The sequence below is a fragment of the Mirounga angustirostris genome, unplaced genomic scaffold (genome assembly GCF_029215605.1).
Source record: "Mirounga angustirostris isolate CCGP_5_RB_7025 unplaced genomic scaffold, mMirAng1.0.hap1 SCAF_7, whole genome shotgun sequence".
Taxonomy (NCBI): Eukaryota; Metazoa; Chordata; class Mammalia; order Carnivora; family Phocidae; genus Mirounga; species Mirounga angustirostris.
Window position 1 is genome coordinate 22,657,727 of NW_026991715.1, and position 12,805 is coordinate 22,670,531.

At 41.5% G+C, this 12,805-nt stretch overlaps 1 protein-coding gene across 3 annotated transcripts in view; it reads left to right on the plus strand.

Moving 5' to 3' along the window:
• MEGF10 (multiple EGF like domains 10) overlaps positions 1–12,805 on the plus strand; it is a 358,960-nt gene that overhangs the window by 289,006 nt on the left and 57,149 nt on the right. For all 3 annotated transcript variants that reach the window (XM_064595846.1, XM_064595847.1, XM_045892029.3), the window contains 3 exons: positions 6,172–6,418; positions 8,157–8,277; positions 12,651–12,787. In XM_064595846.1, the coding sequence (XP_064451916.1) occupies positions 6,172–6,418; positions 8,157–8,277; positions 12,651–12,787 (505 nt within the window). The remainder of the gene's footprint in view (positions 1–6,171; positions 6,419–8,156; positions 8,278–12,650; positions 12,788–12,805) is intronic.

Genomic DNA, 12,805 nt, shown 5'->3' on the forward strand with positions numbered 1-12,805 from the left:
GCTTGCTCAGGGACAGGTCTTATCATTTGCTGCTCTGCCTCAGAGGATCATATCTGATGAAATCATGGGACATTCTGTTTGACCAAAACATATAATTTCACTCCTTTAGGAGCCAGATGGCCACATGAAAAAAGCTTGGACTTTTGTTCACAGAAATTCTTGGGTTTGAATACTGATGCTACCACTTACCAGCCAGGTGTTTGGGGACATTTTACCTAAATGGTCTCATCCTAAACATCCTCTGTGTGCTGAATGCGATAATGATACCAACCTTGTTGTAATTGCTGTGATGACTAGAAAGAGGTGTCTAAAGCATGGATCACAGAACCTGGCACAATAGAAATGCTCAGCAGATCAAACCATTTAAAAAAAAAAAACATTTTTCTGCATGCTCTTCTCTTATTGCCAAAGGATATCCAATGATTGCAAAAAATTTAGAAAAGCTGGTTGATCTAAATGAGCAAAAGAAAAATCGAGCATATTCTTAAGACCCAGAGATTCCTAATGGTACCATTGACCATAGAGCCTTTCAATATGTCTGTCTGTCTGTCTGCCTCTTTCTGTTTTTGTCGTGCTCTCTCTTCTCCCCTCCTTCCCAGATATTAGGTTCAGCCATATACAGTTGCTGATATTTGGCCTCTTTTAAACCTAAGTCAATAGTAGTTTCATCTGGTTCATTCTAATATATCACTAAAATTGGATCGTGTGGTGCCTATCATTTTTTTTTAAGATTTTATTTATTTATTTGAGAGAGAGAGAATGAGAGACAGAGAGCACGAGAGGGAAGAGGGCAGAGGGAGAAGCAGACCCCCTGCTGAGCAGGGAACCCGATGCGGGACTTGATCCCGGGACTCCAGGATCATGACCCGAGCCGAAGGCAGTCGCCCAACCAACTGAGCCACCCAGGCACCCTGCCTATCATTTTTAATCTACTTTTTGTAATTAAGATATTGTTAACGTCTTTCAAGTTCATTAAATATTCTTCTCTAATATCACTTTTAGTTGATGCATAATATTCCATTACATGATTATACCAATCCTTTTTACCTATCTTCTATTACTAGAAAATTAGATTTTGTCAATTTTGTTACTATCAACAGTACTGGGATAAACATGATAGCTTTGGAGGGAGTAAAATATAGTGGTTTAAAAAACAGACTGAAGACAGGAGGTCTGGCTTCACTGCTTACTGCCCATGTACCTTTAGCAAAAGCCACCTGGATCTCCGTTTCTTCATCCATAAAATAGGGACTACCATAGTACCCACTTCACAGGGCCATTGCGAGAGTTCATCTATCTCCAGGCTTAGATGGGTGTCTATGGGCACATTGTAAATATTTTTAATGAGTGAACTATTGTGAATTGTTACTGTGTTTACACCCATATGTTTATTTGTGTTGGAAAAATTTCTGAAGAGGAATTTATGACTAAAGAGCTTTTGATAATCCATTCCAGATTAAGGTCTAAAACAGACGTGGTAATCTGCTCTCCCATAGATGAGCATCAAAGTCCTGGTTTTCATGAAAAGAGAGAGGTTATCACCATCCCTGTAAATATCAGGCTCATCATTGTTGGTACCCTACTTCCTGACTGAGGGTGCACAGTTTTTTCCCAGTTTAATATCCCTGAAATCAGAACGCTTCTAACCATCAGAGTCTACTGGGTGGCTGCCATGACATGGGGTGAAAGCTTCTGTCGACAATGATTGAGATCAAGAAAGGCTGTCAGTGTGTCTTAACACCTGTAAATTCAAGTTTATTTGATAGGGAACAAAGCAAATATGTATAAAAAAAGATGAGTTTCATGGAAAATATATACTGATGTCTTTTTCAGAAAGCATCTCAGATTGGGTCTGGAAAAAAAATGTACCTGAGGGACAGAGAAGCTCTGGGCTGAGCTTGGAAGACTGGGGAGAACTGATGGAGGGAGAGGGCATCTCTCCATGTCTACTTATTTCTATACTTCCTTCTTTTGTTGTGCACAGGAAGATGATAGTGGCCATGATGCAATAGAAGAAGGCATTCATGGGCATTTGCTATTTCAAAGCCTTGTGACTGTTTTATGTATCATTCTCTCTGAATATAGTACCTCCTGCAGGTTCCCCCCTCCGCTTTCCATTTCCCCTCTTTCTATATACAAATCCTCCACCCTTTACCTAAATAGGGCACACTCTGTCTTTAGGTCTCAGCCTAGACATCATTTTAGCTGGAGAGCCTTTCATAATTCAGCAACACTGGTTAGGGGTCCTCCCTGTATTTTCTGTCATACTGTCCATACCCTTACCCTACTGCTTATCGCAGGGTATTTTATTGTCTAATAACTTAAGGCCTCTGCCGATGACCTATAAGCTTCTAGAAGCAGGCGTTCTACCATTCTCCTTTGAACTCTAAGCCTAGTACTATGGTTGGCACATGGCGGGCCCTTGAGAGATATAAATTGAATGAATTTCAGTACTCAGCCCATAGATGTAACCTGTGGTTCCTGGTGTCCCTGGAAGTTGTAGCTGTAAGGGTGAGCGCATTGTCTTGCGAGGATCCAATGCTCCAGTAGTTGTCACTGACGGTTGGAGCATGGACTCTATACTTCTGATATTACACAGTAGTTTAACCTTCCTTTTATTTCCATCGTCTTGTGAGAGCTTATTAGGGCACTCTATCTGTGCTGCCTGAGACCCTCATTAAGCTGCCCCCTGAAAGAGCTGCATGAATCTGGGTATACTGTGTCTAGAGCCCATTTCTAGCTGTTAACACATCTCAACAAGAAATGAAACCAGAAGGTGAAAATGAGTTCCTTATGAGCATTAGGGTTCTTTTCAGTTTCATCTGAAACAAAAGTTGGTTCCTATACCCTTTCCTATTAGAGTATTCCAGCTACTGCCATATTAATGTTAATTACTTTTTTTTTTTTAAGTTGTCAGTGACAGTAACCAACCCAGTCACTTTTTCTTCAGGAGTGAACCACTTGCCCCTTGAGATTAGAGTGAGGTATTAAGTAAAAGTTGTGAAATGATTTGACTTCAGAGTCTCCAAACTGTCTTTCCAATCACAGTACATGAATTCAGGATAACTGGTCAAATTTGGTGTTCAAAAGGAACAAATTCTGCCTCTAGTCTAGACGGTCAACATACCCTTGTGTTTGGAGAAATCAGGCTTTTGTGTGATAAGCTATAAAAATGGATGTGTTGCAGTAGTTAAATATGACAAAGAAGAAAGGAAAGGAAGTCCCAGTGATGCCTAAATTCAAGCCAGGCTTCCGTGTCCCACTTGTTCTACTTCCTGCTTATTTGTCTGTACACTTTTGTATGTGGATTTTTCCCTCAGCACAACTTATGTTGATGCCCAGTATTCACATTGTGAGGCCCATGTATCAGTGGCATGTTAGGGAAACACAGCCCCAAGGAGAGACGCTGTCACTTCAAAGCATGCCACAGTGCTTAGATAGAACCAGGAAATTAACCATGTCGGCATGATAATATTTCCTTAAAAGCCTGAAACGCTTTCTTTGATGCCAAGAGTTATCAATTTCTGCTATGAACTTGTTTCTGTCATGAGGAGGCGTCTTAAGGGTTTTTGGTTTTTTTGTCTTTTGCATTTATCTCACCCCCCAAAAATAGAAGTGGTCTCTGCCTGAATGCTCTTCTGAGAGAGAAATTGTTGAATGCAATGTGGAAATTTGGCACAGGAAGAAGAGAGACCAGTTCTGTCCCCTCAGTACCTTGACTTCTTCCTACCACTTTCCTGATGTTGTAAAACATATTCTATAAAATGTGTGTGCTCTAGCCCACCCTTATCCCAGTGTCACAGTGGGGAAAAAGAACTCTAATCCATCATGGTTGTTGCTTTCTAAATGCTTCTGACACAATCTGGATGTCCTTATCAAGGTAGTTTTATTAGCTAGGATTGTGTTTTGTGTTGATCAGTTAATCTTCCATGATACATTAAGAAAAAAATGAGTATTTCATTCAGTATCTGAGGTTCCCAGAAGTTGAGAGGAATATGAAAACTTTAGGGAGGGTTCAGCAAAGAAAACAAGTGAAATTGAACAGGCTTTTAAAAATTAAGTAAAAATATTGAGTGTTGGAGTATTTAGCCTGCAAAGAGCAGGGTCAAGAATGCAGTCACGTTTCAGGAATAAAATCACTTATAGTACAGACAACAGTGATGAACCACATCAGATATACCATGATGAGCACAGGAGAAAAAAGGATCAGATTCTAAGATAACGGATTTGGCTTACATGGAATGAAGATTTTCCTTACTCTTAGGCTTGATGAACCAGGGAACAAGTTACAAAGGACTATGTAACTTACTTGGGTGTACTTTAAAAACAGGAGAAATTCTTCTATACCTGGGTTACCTGAGGGCATTTAAAGAAGCATACAGTGTAAGTTTTTATTTTTAAAGAATAGATCCTAGACTGGAAGAGTTGTAATTGAAAAAAAATTCTTTGACCATATCCATAGGCAATAAAGAAGCAACTATATGAATAACAATTAGGCTTAAATCTCAAACTACTACCTAATCTTATTCTGTGAAAGAAGATTGTGAGTTCTTAGGTAATTGTTTTCTTCATCTGCTTTAGGTTCCATATAATCCTCTCATTGTTTTTAATTGTGTTAAAGTATGTTTATTAAAGTACTAATGAGAACAAAGCCATACTGATTAAAAACAAAATTATTCATTTAAACCTTTTGATATTATGAAATGGAAGGTAGGTTCTACTGTTGGAAGATGAATCCTGCATGTCTAATAAGTTGTTTGCTGTGTGCCTGGTTTTGTTTCTTTTTTCTTTTTTTTCAACAGTTTATCCTAGATCTGTTGAAGTTACTGAATTTTTATGACGTGAAACTGGTTTTTAAATCATAAAAGCAGTTTATCCTAAGAGCTCCAGGCAGAGTGCATCTTCCCTAGTGATTTTTATAGCATCTAATTAATAAATAAATATGCAGCTGGCTAGGCAATGAATATTAAGAGTTGGTTTTGCTTATCATCACCCTTTATAATTTTTAGAATGTTTGGGATTGAGGATTTTTCCTTTCCTGCTCCCCTCTTCCTGCTCATCAACTTGAATTACACCCACTCTTCCTTTTCTTTGGAACTATACTTTTAAATCTGTCTCTCCAGAGCTGTTTTCTGTTACTGTCTTACTGGTTTCGTATGCTTGTTGTCGGTTTTTTTGTTTGTTTGTTTTGTTTTGGGGGGAGAGAGAGTGCTTGAGTTCCTGCATGTGTGAGCCAGTTAGTGGGAGGGGTGAGGGGGAGCAGCGAGGGAGAGGGAGAGGAAGGGCAGAGCCCCACACAGGGCTGGATCTCACACCCCTGAAATCATGCCTAGTGTCGTTTTTTCTTTGCTGTCCATTTTCAGTTTCATGTTTGTCTTATTTTTTAAGGAAGTCAGTGAGTTTCGGGTTCGACTCACTTACTTTCCGTCTTTTCTGATTACCTCCCAATCCATGCATCTTTGACTGATACCTTGAAAGCAGATCAGCACTTTTGCTTTGGATTGCTCTGGCCTAGACCTATAGCAGGGTCCATCCGCTTCACAGTAGGTCAGCCTGTCGGACCCCTCTTGGTCTTCACCATCACTGCCCAGAGGCCAGATCCCTGAATCTCACTTACTTCCTGATCTGCTGCCATTCTTCTTGCCCTGTCCCCCTGCCTCTCATTGTGAGCTCCTTCCTGCCCCTTCCTCAGACTGTAGCCTCAGATTTTAAACAGTGTCTCTCACTGTTTAAAATCCTTTACGATCAATTCCTTATTCACCTTGCATTCAAGATGCAATCCAACTCCTCAGTGTGCATTAAAGCCTGTGCCTGAGCTGAACCTTCCCTTCTGGGGATCTGGCCTCCCTCTCCCCCTGCACTACTTACATCCTCCCATAGCCACATCAGACTCAACACTCCAGGGGCAGAAAACAGGCTAAGCAAAGGCATGAAGCTGGAAAATGTGGCCCTGCTTCAGCAATGGAATGACTGACAGTGGCCCATTTAGTGCTGATCACGTTTATGAGGCATTGTCCTGGGCTGGTGCAGAGCCCTGCTGTCCAGCTACGGAATGGTGATGACGGGATCATCAAGCCCTTCTTGTCAAGAGCAGAGGAAAGCTGGTTCTGAAGAGCTTGCCATTGCCCACATCCCTACTCTGATGTCCCCTATTGTTTCTCCCCCTTTCAGCCTGTGATGGTGATCACTGGGGACCCCACTGCAGCAGCCGATGCCAATGCAAAAATGGGGCTCTGTGCAACCCCATCACGGGGGCTTGCCACTGCGCCGCAGGCTTCCGGGGCTGGCGTTGCGAGGACCGCTGTGAGCAGGGCACCTACGGTAATGACTGTCACCAGAGATGCCAGTGTCAGAATGGAGCCACCTGCGACCACATCACGGGGGGATGCCGCTGTCCACCAGGCTACACTGGAGCCTTGTAAGTAACATGCTGCTGAGCAGCGGGCAACGTCCGCTCACCTTCTCCATTCATGTTGCTGCCCCCATCATATTCCTGTTCCTATTGCTGCCTGAAGTCACTGAAAGGCCGGGGCTCTGGGCACAGAGCGGGGAGATCAGCAGTGACAGCCCCGAGATGGGCCTGCTCTTTGGCTCTTGAACCTCAGACTCCAGCTGGAGTCTAAGGTCCAGCTTCCATGCTTTCCTTTGAGCAGGGCAGGGATAGAGAGGACCAGACTGTTGCATTGAGTGCTAATACTGGGGGGTTGTGGGGGCAGATTTGATGTTCTGCTTCAGTTGCCCCACAGTTGCATTTATTGTTAATGGTCCATGTTGTTCTGCTCTGTGTGGTGACTATTTAGCTGGATAAACCTGGGTGGGTTCAGTGCCATACAAAAAAGAAAAAAAGGAAGATGTTAGAGACAGTCCGTGGTAAAAGGTTAACTGGGTTATTTAATGACTGTGGATACATACGTTGCTTTGGGAAGGTAAAAGAAATGTATCACATCTGTGTAGGATATGTGCACGCAGATAGTTTAATTCTTTCTGGATACAACTGAAGCAACTTCTTAACCTCCACTACTTTATTTTGTGTGAAGGACATTGTTCAGTTGGCTTGTCTTAGCAAACAGAGTAAGAGGCAGAATTTGCCAAAAAAAAAAAAAAAAAAAAAAAGGAAATAGAAAAATCTTGTTCCCTTACTGAGAAAATTACACTTGTAAATCACAGAACTAAAACTTGAAAAAATGCGGCTGATTAAGTAAATACTTCCTGCCAACAGTATTAACAGCTATAAAGTAGAGCTAAAAAAAAAAAACTGCATTAGCCTAGAAAGCCCTCATTTTCAGAAGAATGAATGGTCATCTCAAACTACTTAATTGTTAATATTGCTTTTATGGGTTTTTATCAAGGCCACAATTGAATAGGGCTTTGGAAAACTTGGAGCAGTTTTACGGGAGCACAAACAAGACAATTAAAGGCTTAGAGAAGAAGGTTCATTCATAGGAAAAGGCTGGGGGCTAAGGGCATGGAAAATGATGAGCGTCAAGAAGAGAATGTTGAAAATTGTTTATGAAGAATATGTGTACAAAGCAGGGGATGTGCAAACGTTTCAGTCTCCTCTGAGGCTGGAACAAACCCACCAGCAAAAGCAGACTTCAGACGTAACACAGGAGCTTTATAATAGTTACATGGAAAATTCCTGTCACCAAGGAGTGTTTGGCTGAGAAGAATCATCCTTGGTGCTCTCAGATAGGACACATTCTCTTCAAATTGAAATAGTTTCATTAGAAAATACCCCAAAAGAAAGGAAAGATCTAGACCACCCCTCAAAGACCTTTCTTTTTTTTTTTTTTTTAAAGATTTTATTTATTTATTTGAGACAGAGAGAATGAGAGAGACAGAGCACATGAGAGGGGGGAGGGTCAGAGGGAGAAGCAGGCTCCCCACTGAGCAGGGAGCCCAATGTGGGACTCGATCCCGGGACTCCAGGATCATGACCTGAGCCGAAGGCAGTTGCTTAACCAACTGAGCCACCCAGGCGCCCGCTCAAAGACCTTTCTAGCCAATGTGACTAATGCTTTGATGTTAATGAAATCAAGAATGTTGAGCAGAGAAAGCTGTCTGTTTTAGGGCCCTGGGTGCTGTTGTGTCTGTGAACCTGAGGGTCGTGTGGCTGGGTAAATAACGATATCCTTTGTCACACATCAACTCCTCAGCTGTGAGGATCTTTGTCCCCCTGGCAAGCATGGTCCACAGTGCGAGCAGAGATGTCCCTGTCAAAATGGAGGAGTCTGTCATCACGTCACTGGAGAATGCTCTTGTCCTGCCGGCTGGCTGGTAAGCTCCCTTCCTCCCCTCCCAAAGTCACCTATTCCAGGATGCTCAAGTGAAAACACACTTGGAAGACTTTAGCACAAAGGAAAGTTACACTGATGGTTAAAGATTGCAAAATTGGAGGTGGCTGACCGTTTTCAAAGCTGGTGTCCTTCAGTCCATCTTCAGGCAGAAGGCAATTAAATCTTGACGTGCACTAAGGGTCCTCATGGAAAACATAGTGGCCATCTGTCCTGCACTTTCCCTCAGGAAAAAAAAAAAGGGAAATACCTCATCACATGTATGACAGACAATGCTGTCAAATACTGGAAGTTTCTAAATATAGGTGTACCTCGGAGATACTTTGGGTTTGGTTCCAGAGCTCTGCCATAAAGTGAATATCACAATAAAGTGAGTCAAATGAATTTTTTGGTTTCCTCCTACACATAAACGTTGTTTTATACTGTACTGTAGTCTATGAAGAGTATAATGACATTATGTCTAAAAAACCAGTGTACATACTAAAACAATTACAGTGTTAACATCAGAGATCACAACGAACATAGTAATAGTGAAGATGCTTTGCAAATATCACAAGGATTACCAAAATACGACTCAGATACATGAAAGGAATAAATGTTGTTAGAAAAATGGCACTACTGGACATGCTCAATGCAGGATTGTCACAGACCTTCAATTTATTTAAAAAACAATATATCTGTGAAACACAATAAAGCAAAGCAGAATAAAGTGAAATATGTCTATAATTATATTGTTTATATAATTAAGTTCCACAGATCACTATTGTTCTTTGAGAACATTATTCTCAACAGAATAAGTGTTGTGTGAAAATTATCTGGTCATGTACATCCAGAGACACATTGAGGTGAACCCATTTACCGAATATTGCAGAGCTTCTCAAAGCGTTTAGTGTGAAAATCCAAGAGGAGCTGTAACTCACCACATTTCCCAAACTTTGACCATGTCACACTTTCTTCATGTAGTATGTCACAGGCTTGGTGTTACGTGACACACTCAATGTCAAAGCTCGTTTGCTAACCAGATTTCTCCGAAACCTGGGACAAACCATTGGTTTGTACGTACATGTGCTTAAAGGCACAAAAGTGAATGACCAATGTCTGTTTCCTTCATTAACAAATAAAATTTAAGAGAGCAATTTACTTCACTATCACCTGCTATCTCCAGGAGCTGTAGTGAAGCTGAGTTTGTAGGATCATAACAGACTTCCTAATTACCAAATCCAGTAATGACCCTTCTGTTCTCATGCTGCTTGATTTCACCAAAGCATACGACCCCATTGCTCATCCACCTCCCTCTTTCATAATCTTTTTGTCCATGTCTCTGCTAACCCTCTACCTGTGTTACTGAAGATCTCTTTTCCTAACCCCCTTCTACATACTGCTTTATTACAGTATTTCCTAGGTTTCAGTCTTCTTGTTCTTCTCTTTTCTCACTATAAGTCCAGTCTGGAAATCTCACCCAGATCCATGGCTTTAATGGTCATCCTGTGATTTTTCTAAATCTTGGCCTTCCCTCACCTGAGCCCAGACATGTATTTGTCAATATCCTGTTAGACTCTCATCCTACATGACCTGTAGACATGAAGCCACCCTCTGATGGGGCTACACCCAAGCTGGAGCCTTAGGAGCCAGCTCTGGGATGGACTGGGTCTGCTAATGTCCTTGTTGTAGTCCTGAAGCAAAGGAGAACTGGAGTCCATTTCCCAGTGAGAATCATGGGAAGAAAGGGAGAACTCAAGATGTGAAGGCCACAGAGACAAGTAGAAAAGAAATATCAGACCCAAGGTGAGAGTTAGAAAGGTAAGCAGATGAGACAAGATCTGGCTCGAGAGGCAGAGCCTGGAGAAACTCCATGAAGCAATGGAGTCAGAGTGAGGGGGCCTTTTATTGAGTGCCTCATGAGGGGGTGAACAAGGGAGCTGTTGAGGAATGCAAGCCCATCAAAGTCAGTGTTAACAGAAGCAAACTTGTCATACACCCAAGCTTCTCTTAAGGTACTCCTTTTTGGATTTTTAAAAATCTTAGTTAAAACCAGCATTTCTTTCTTAGTTGCTTGAAATAGTGAATTATCTTTGACTCCTTCTCTTCTTCATTTCTTGTGTGCAGCCTTTTGCCATGTTGGCCATTGTTTGGTCCTTGGCAAGGGAAGGATTTTGTTGGGGCATCAGAGTGTCCAGAGTATCCAGAGAGCTCCATGTTGTTTGGATGAAGAGCTGTAGGCATTCCACTCTTAGTACTGTTGTATAGACATTGTTGGTAGAGTTGCCTCATCTTGAGACTGAAGGTTTCTTCTTGATTGAGGTGGTTATGATGTAGGATAGTGGCAATCACAGGTTTGGATCATGAGTTCCAGCAACTGGGTGGAAGGATCCATCAGCCAAGTGGAGCCTCCCCTCCACCACTTTCTCTATACTCTGGGCCCCCTACCTTAACAGAAGTTTCTTATTGAATGCTTCAGGTCATTTCTCAATCTGCATAGCTTAGCTTCTAACTTATACTTCTTTCTACAGCATTCTATTTGTGCTATCTCTCTAGGTGCTTTTCAAAGATGAATATATATTCCTTTTATACATACACACACATGTATTTCAACTCATAAGAACAATGTCTTATTTAAAGCTATTTGCTCACATTAATCTTCATTCATAAACAATATTTCAACAGCATCTCTGAAGCTGATGTGGGACCATTATAAATGTGGCTAGAGTCAGTCCCGGAGAGAATACGAATTTTCCACCCGAACTCCTGCTTACCACAAATTGGCCCTTGGCATACTATTTTTTCAGGCATCTTGGTAGTTGTACTAGAATGGAGGGATTAGAGCTATTTTTGCATCTATTTCCCCCACCACATTGTGAACAAATTAAAGGTTGTGACCTTATCTTTGATTCTCAGAGCTTAGCTCTATATGCCTGACGCATAGATGATTTTCAGTGAGGCATTGATTTGAATCATCTCTCAAAGGCTTTTTAGGTTCCAAGAGTCTGTGGAAGAACTTTCCCTGTTTGTAGATAGCTAGAAACCACCAGAGGAGACTTAATTAGCACACCAACTGCCTTTGTGGGTAGCCAGGAGTTAGAGGAAATGTATTTTCTTATGCTATCCAGAATAAACATTTACAAAACCATCTGGTGTTCGCTAGCCTCCAATTTCAGAGTGCCCACAGTCTGCCTTTTTTTAGAGAGAAGGAGGACAAAGCAACAGCTTGCAACAGTTAAAAAAACAGTTTAAAAATCCCTGTTATTTGGGATATGTTGTTTGTGCTAACAATAACTCCAATAAACAGATGATAAACTACAAGCCCAAGTTATATAGCCAAGTGAAGTAGAAAATCATAGAGTATTTCATTGACTTATTGGTACTTATTCTTATAAACATAGGATTGGAATAAATATAATGACAGTGCCTGACAAGATGGGCAGCCTCTAGGGTGAGGAGACATGTCCAAGTTACTCTCTTGATTTTTCTTCCCAAGAAATAAGCTTTCCTATTGATCTTGGCCCAGCAATATTTGTTCAACCTGCTGAAAATAAAAGTGTTTTTCTTCTGAAATAAAATATCTAGGTTCATTCTTACAGGACTACTGTCTTACGTGATGTTACTGTTAATTCAGGTACACAAAATTTCCATCTCATGCTCCATTATGCCTTATAAGAAATAAAACCAATGATAATGTATATTTTCTTTAGAACATATGGTAAAGCATTTGGATATTCCATTTGCACCAGATGTTGCCATTTCTGTAATGGATGTTCAATAAGTATTGTTGGCTTATTGTACATGTAAGGACACACGGAAGAACACTTAGGAGGATTTATAAATTCCTCAGGTTACCATAATAATTTCATGTAACTTTATCTTAAACTTTAGTTTTTTGGTTTTTTTTTTAAAGATTTTATTTATTTGAGAGAGAGAGAGAATGAGAGAGAGCACAGGAGAGGGGGGAGGGTCAGAGGGAGAAGCAGACTCCCCGCCGAGCAGGGAGCCCGATGCGGGACTCGATCCAGGGACTCCAGGATCATGACCTGAGCCGAAGGCAGTCGCTTAACCAACTGAGCCACCCAGGCGCCCCTTAAACTTCAGTTTTTTAATATGGGTATTTCTTAAGATTATTCTGCCATCTTTGAACGTATCTTGAGATACAGGCTTTCCAAGTAAATAAGTCAATTTAAAATTTCTAACATTTTTAAGATGATGAACGGAGTGCATGTGTTCTAAGATCCCCTTCATCTAATGCTCTTGCAGCCCTGTTCCCCTATACCTTCCTCCCTTTCTGTGTCCTCTCTTCTTTCCCTCCTCCTTTGGCCCTTCCCTGGCTGGAGGCCCATGTAATTTTCCAAGTCTCTTTGAATGCAGGGCACAGTGTGTGGTCAGCCTTGCCCCGAGGGTCGCTTCGGAAAGAACTGTTCACAAGAATGTCAGTGCCATAATGGAGGGACGTGTGATGCTGCCACAGGCCAATGTCACTGCAGTCCCGGATACACAGGGGAACGGTAAGGGAGAGTCTCGTC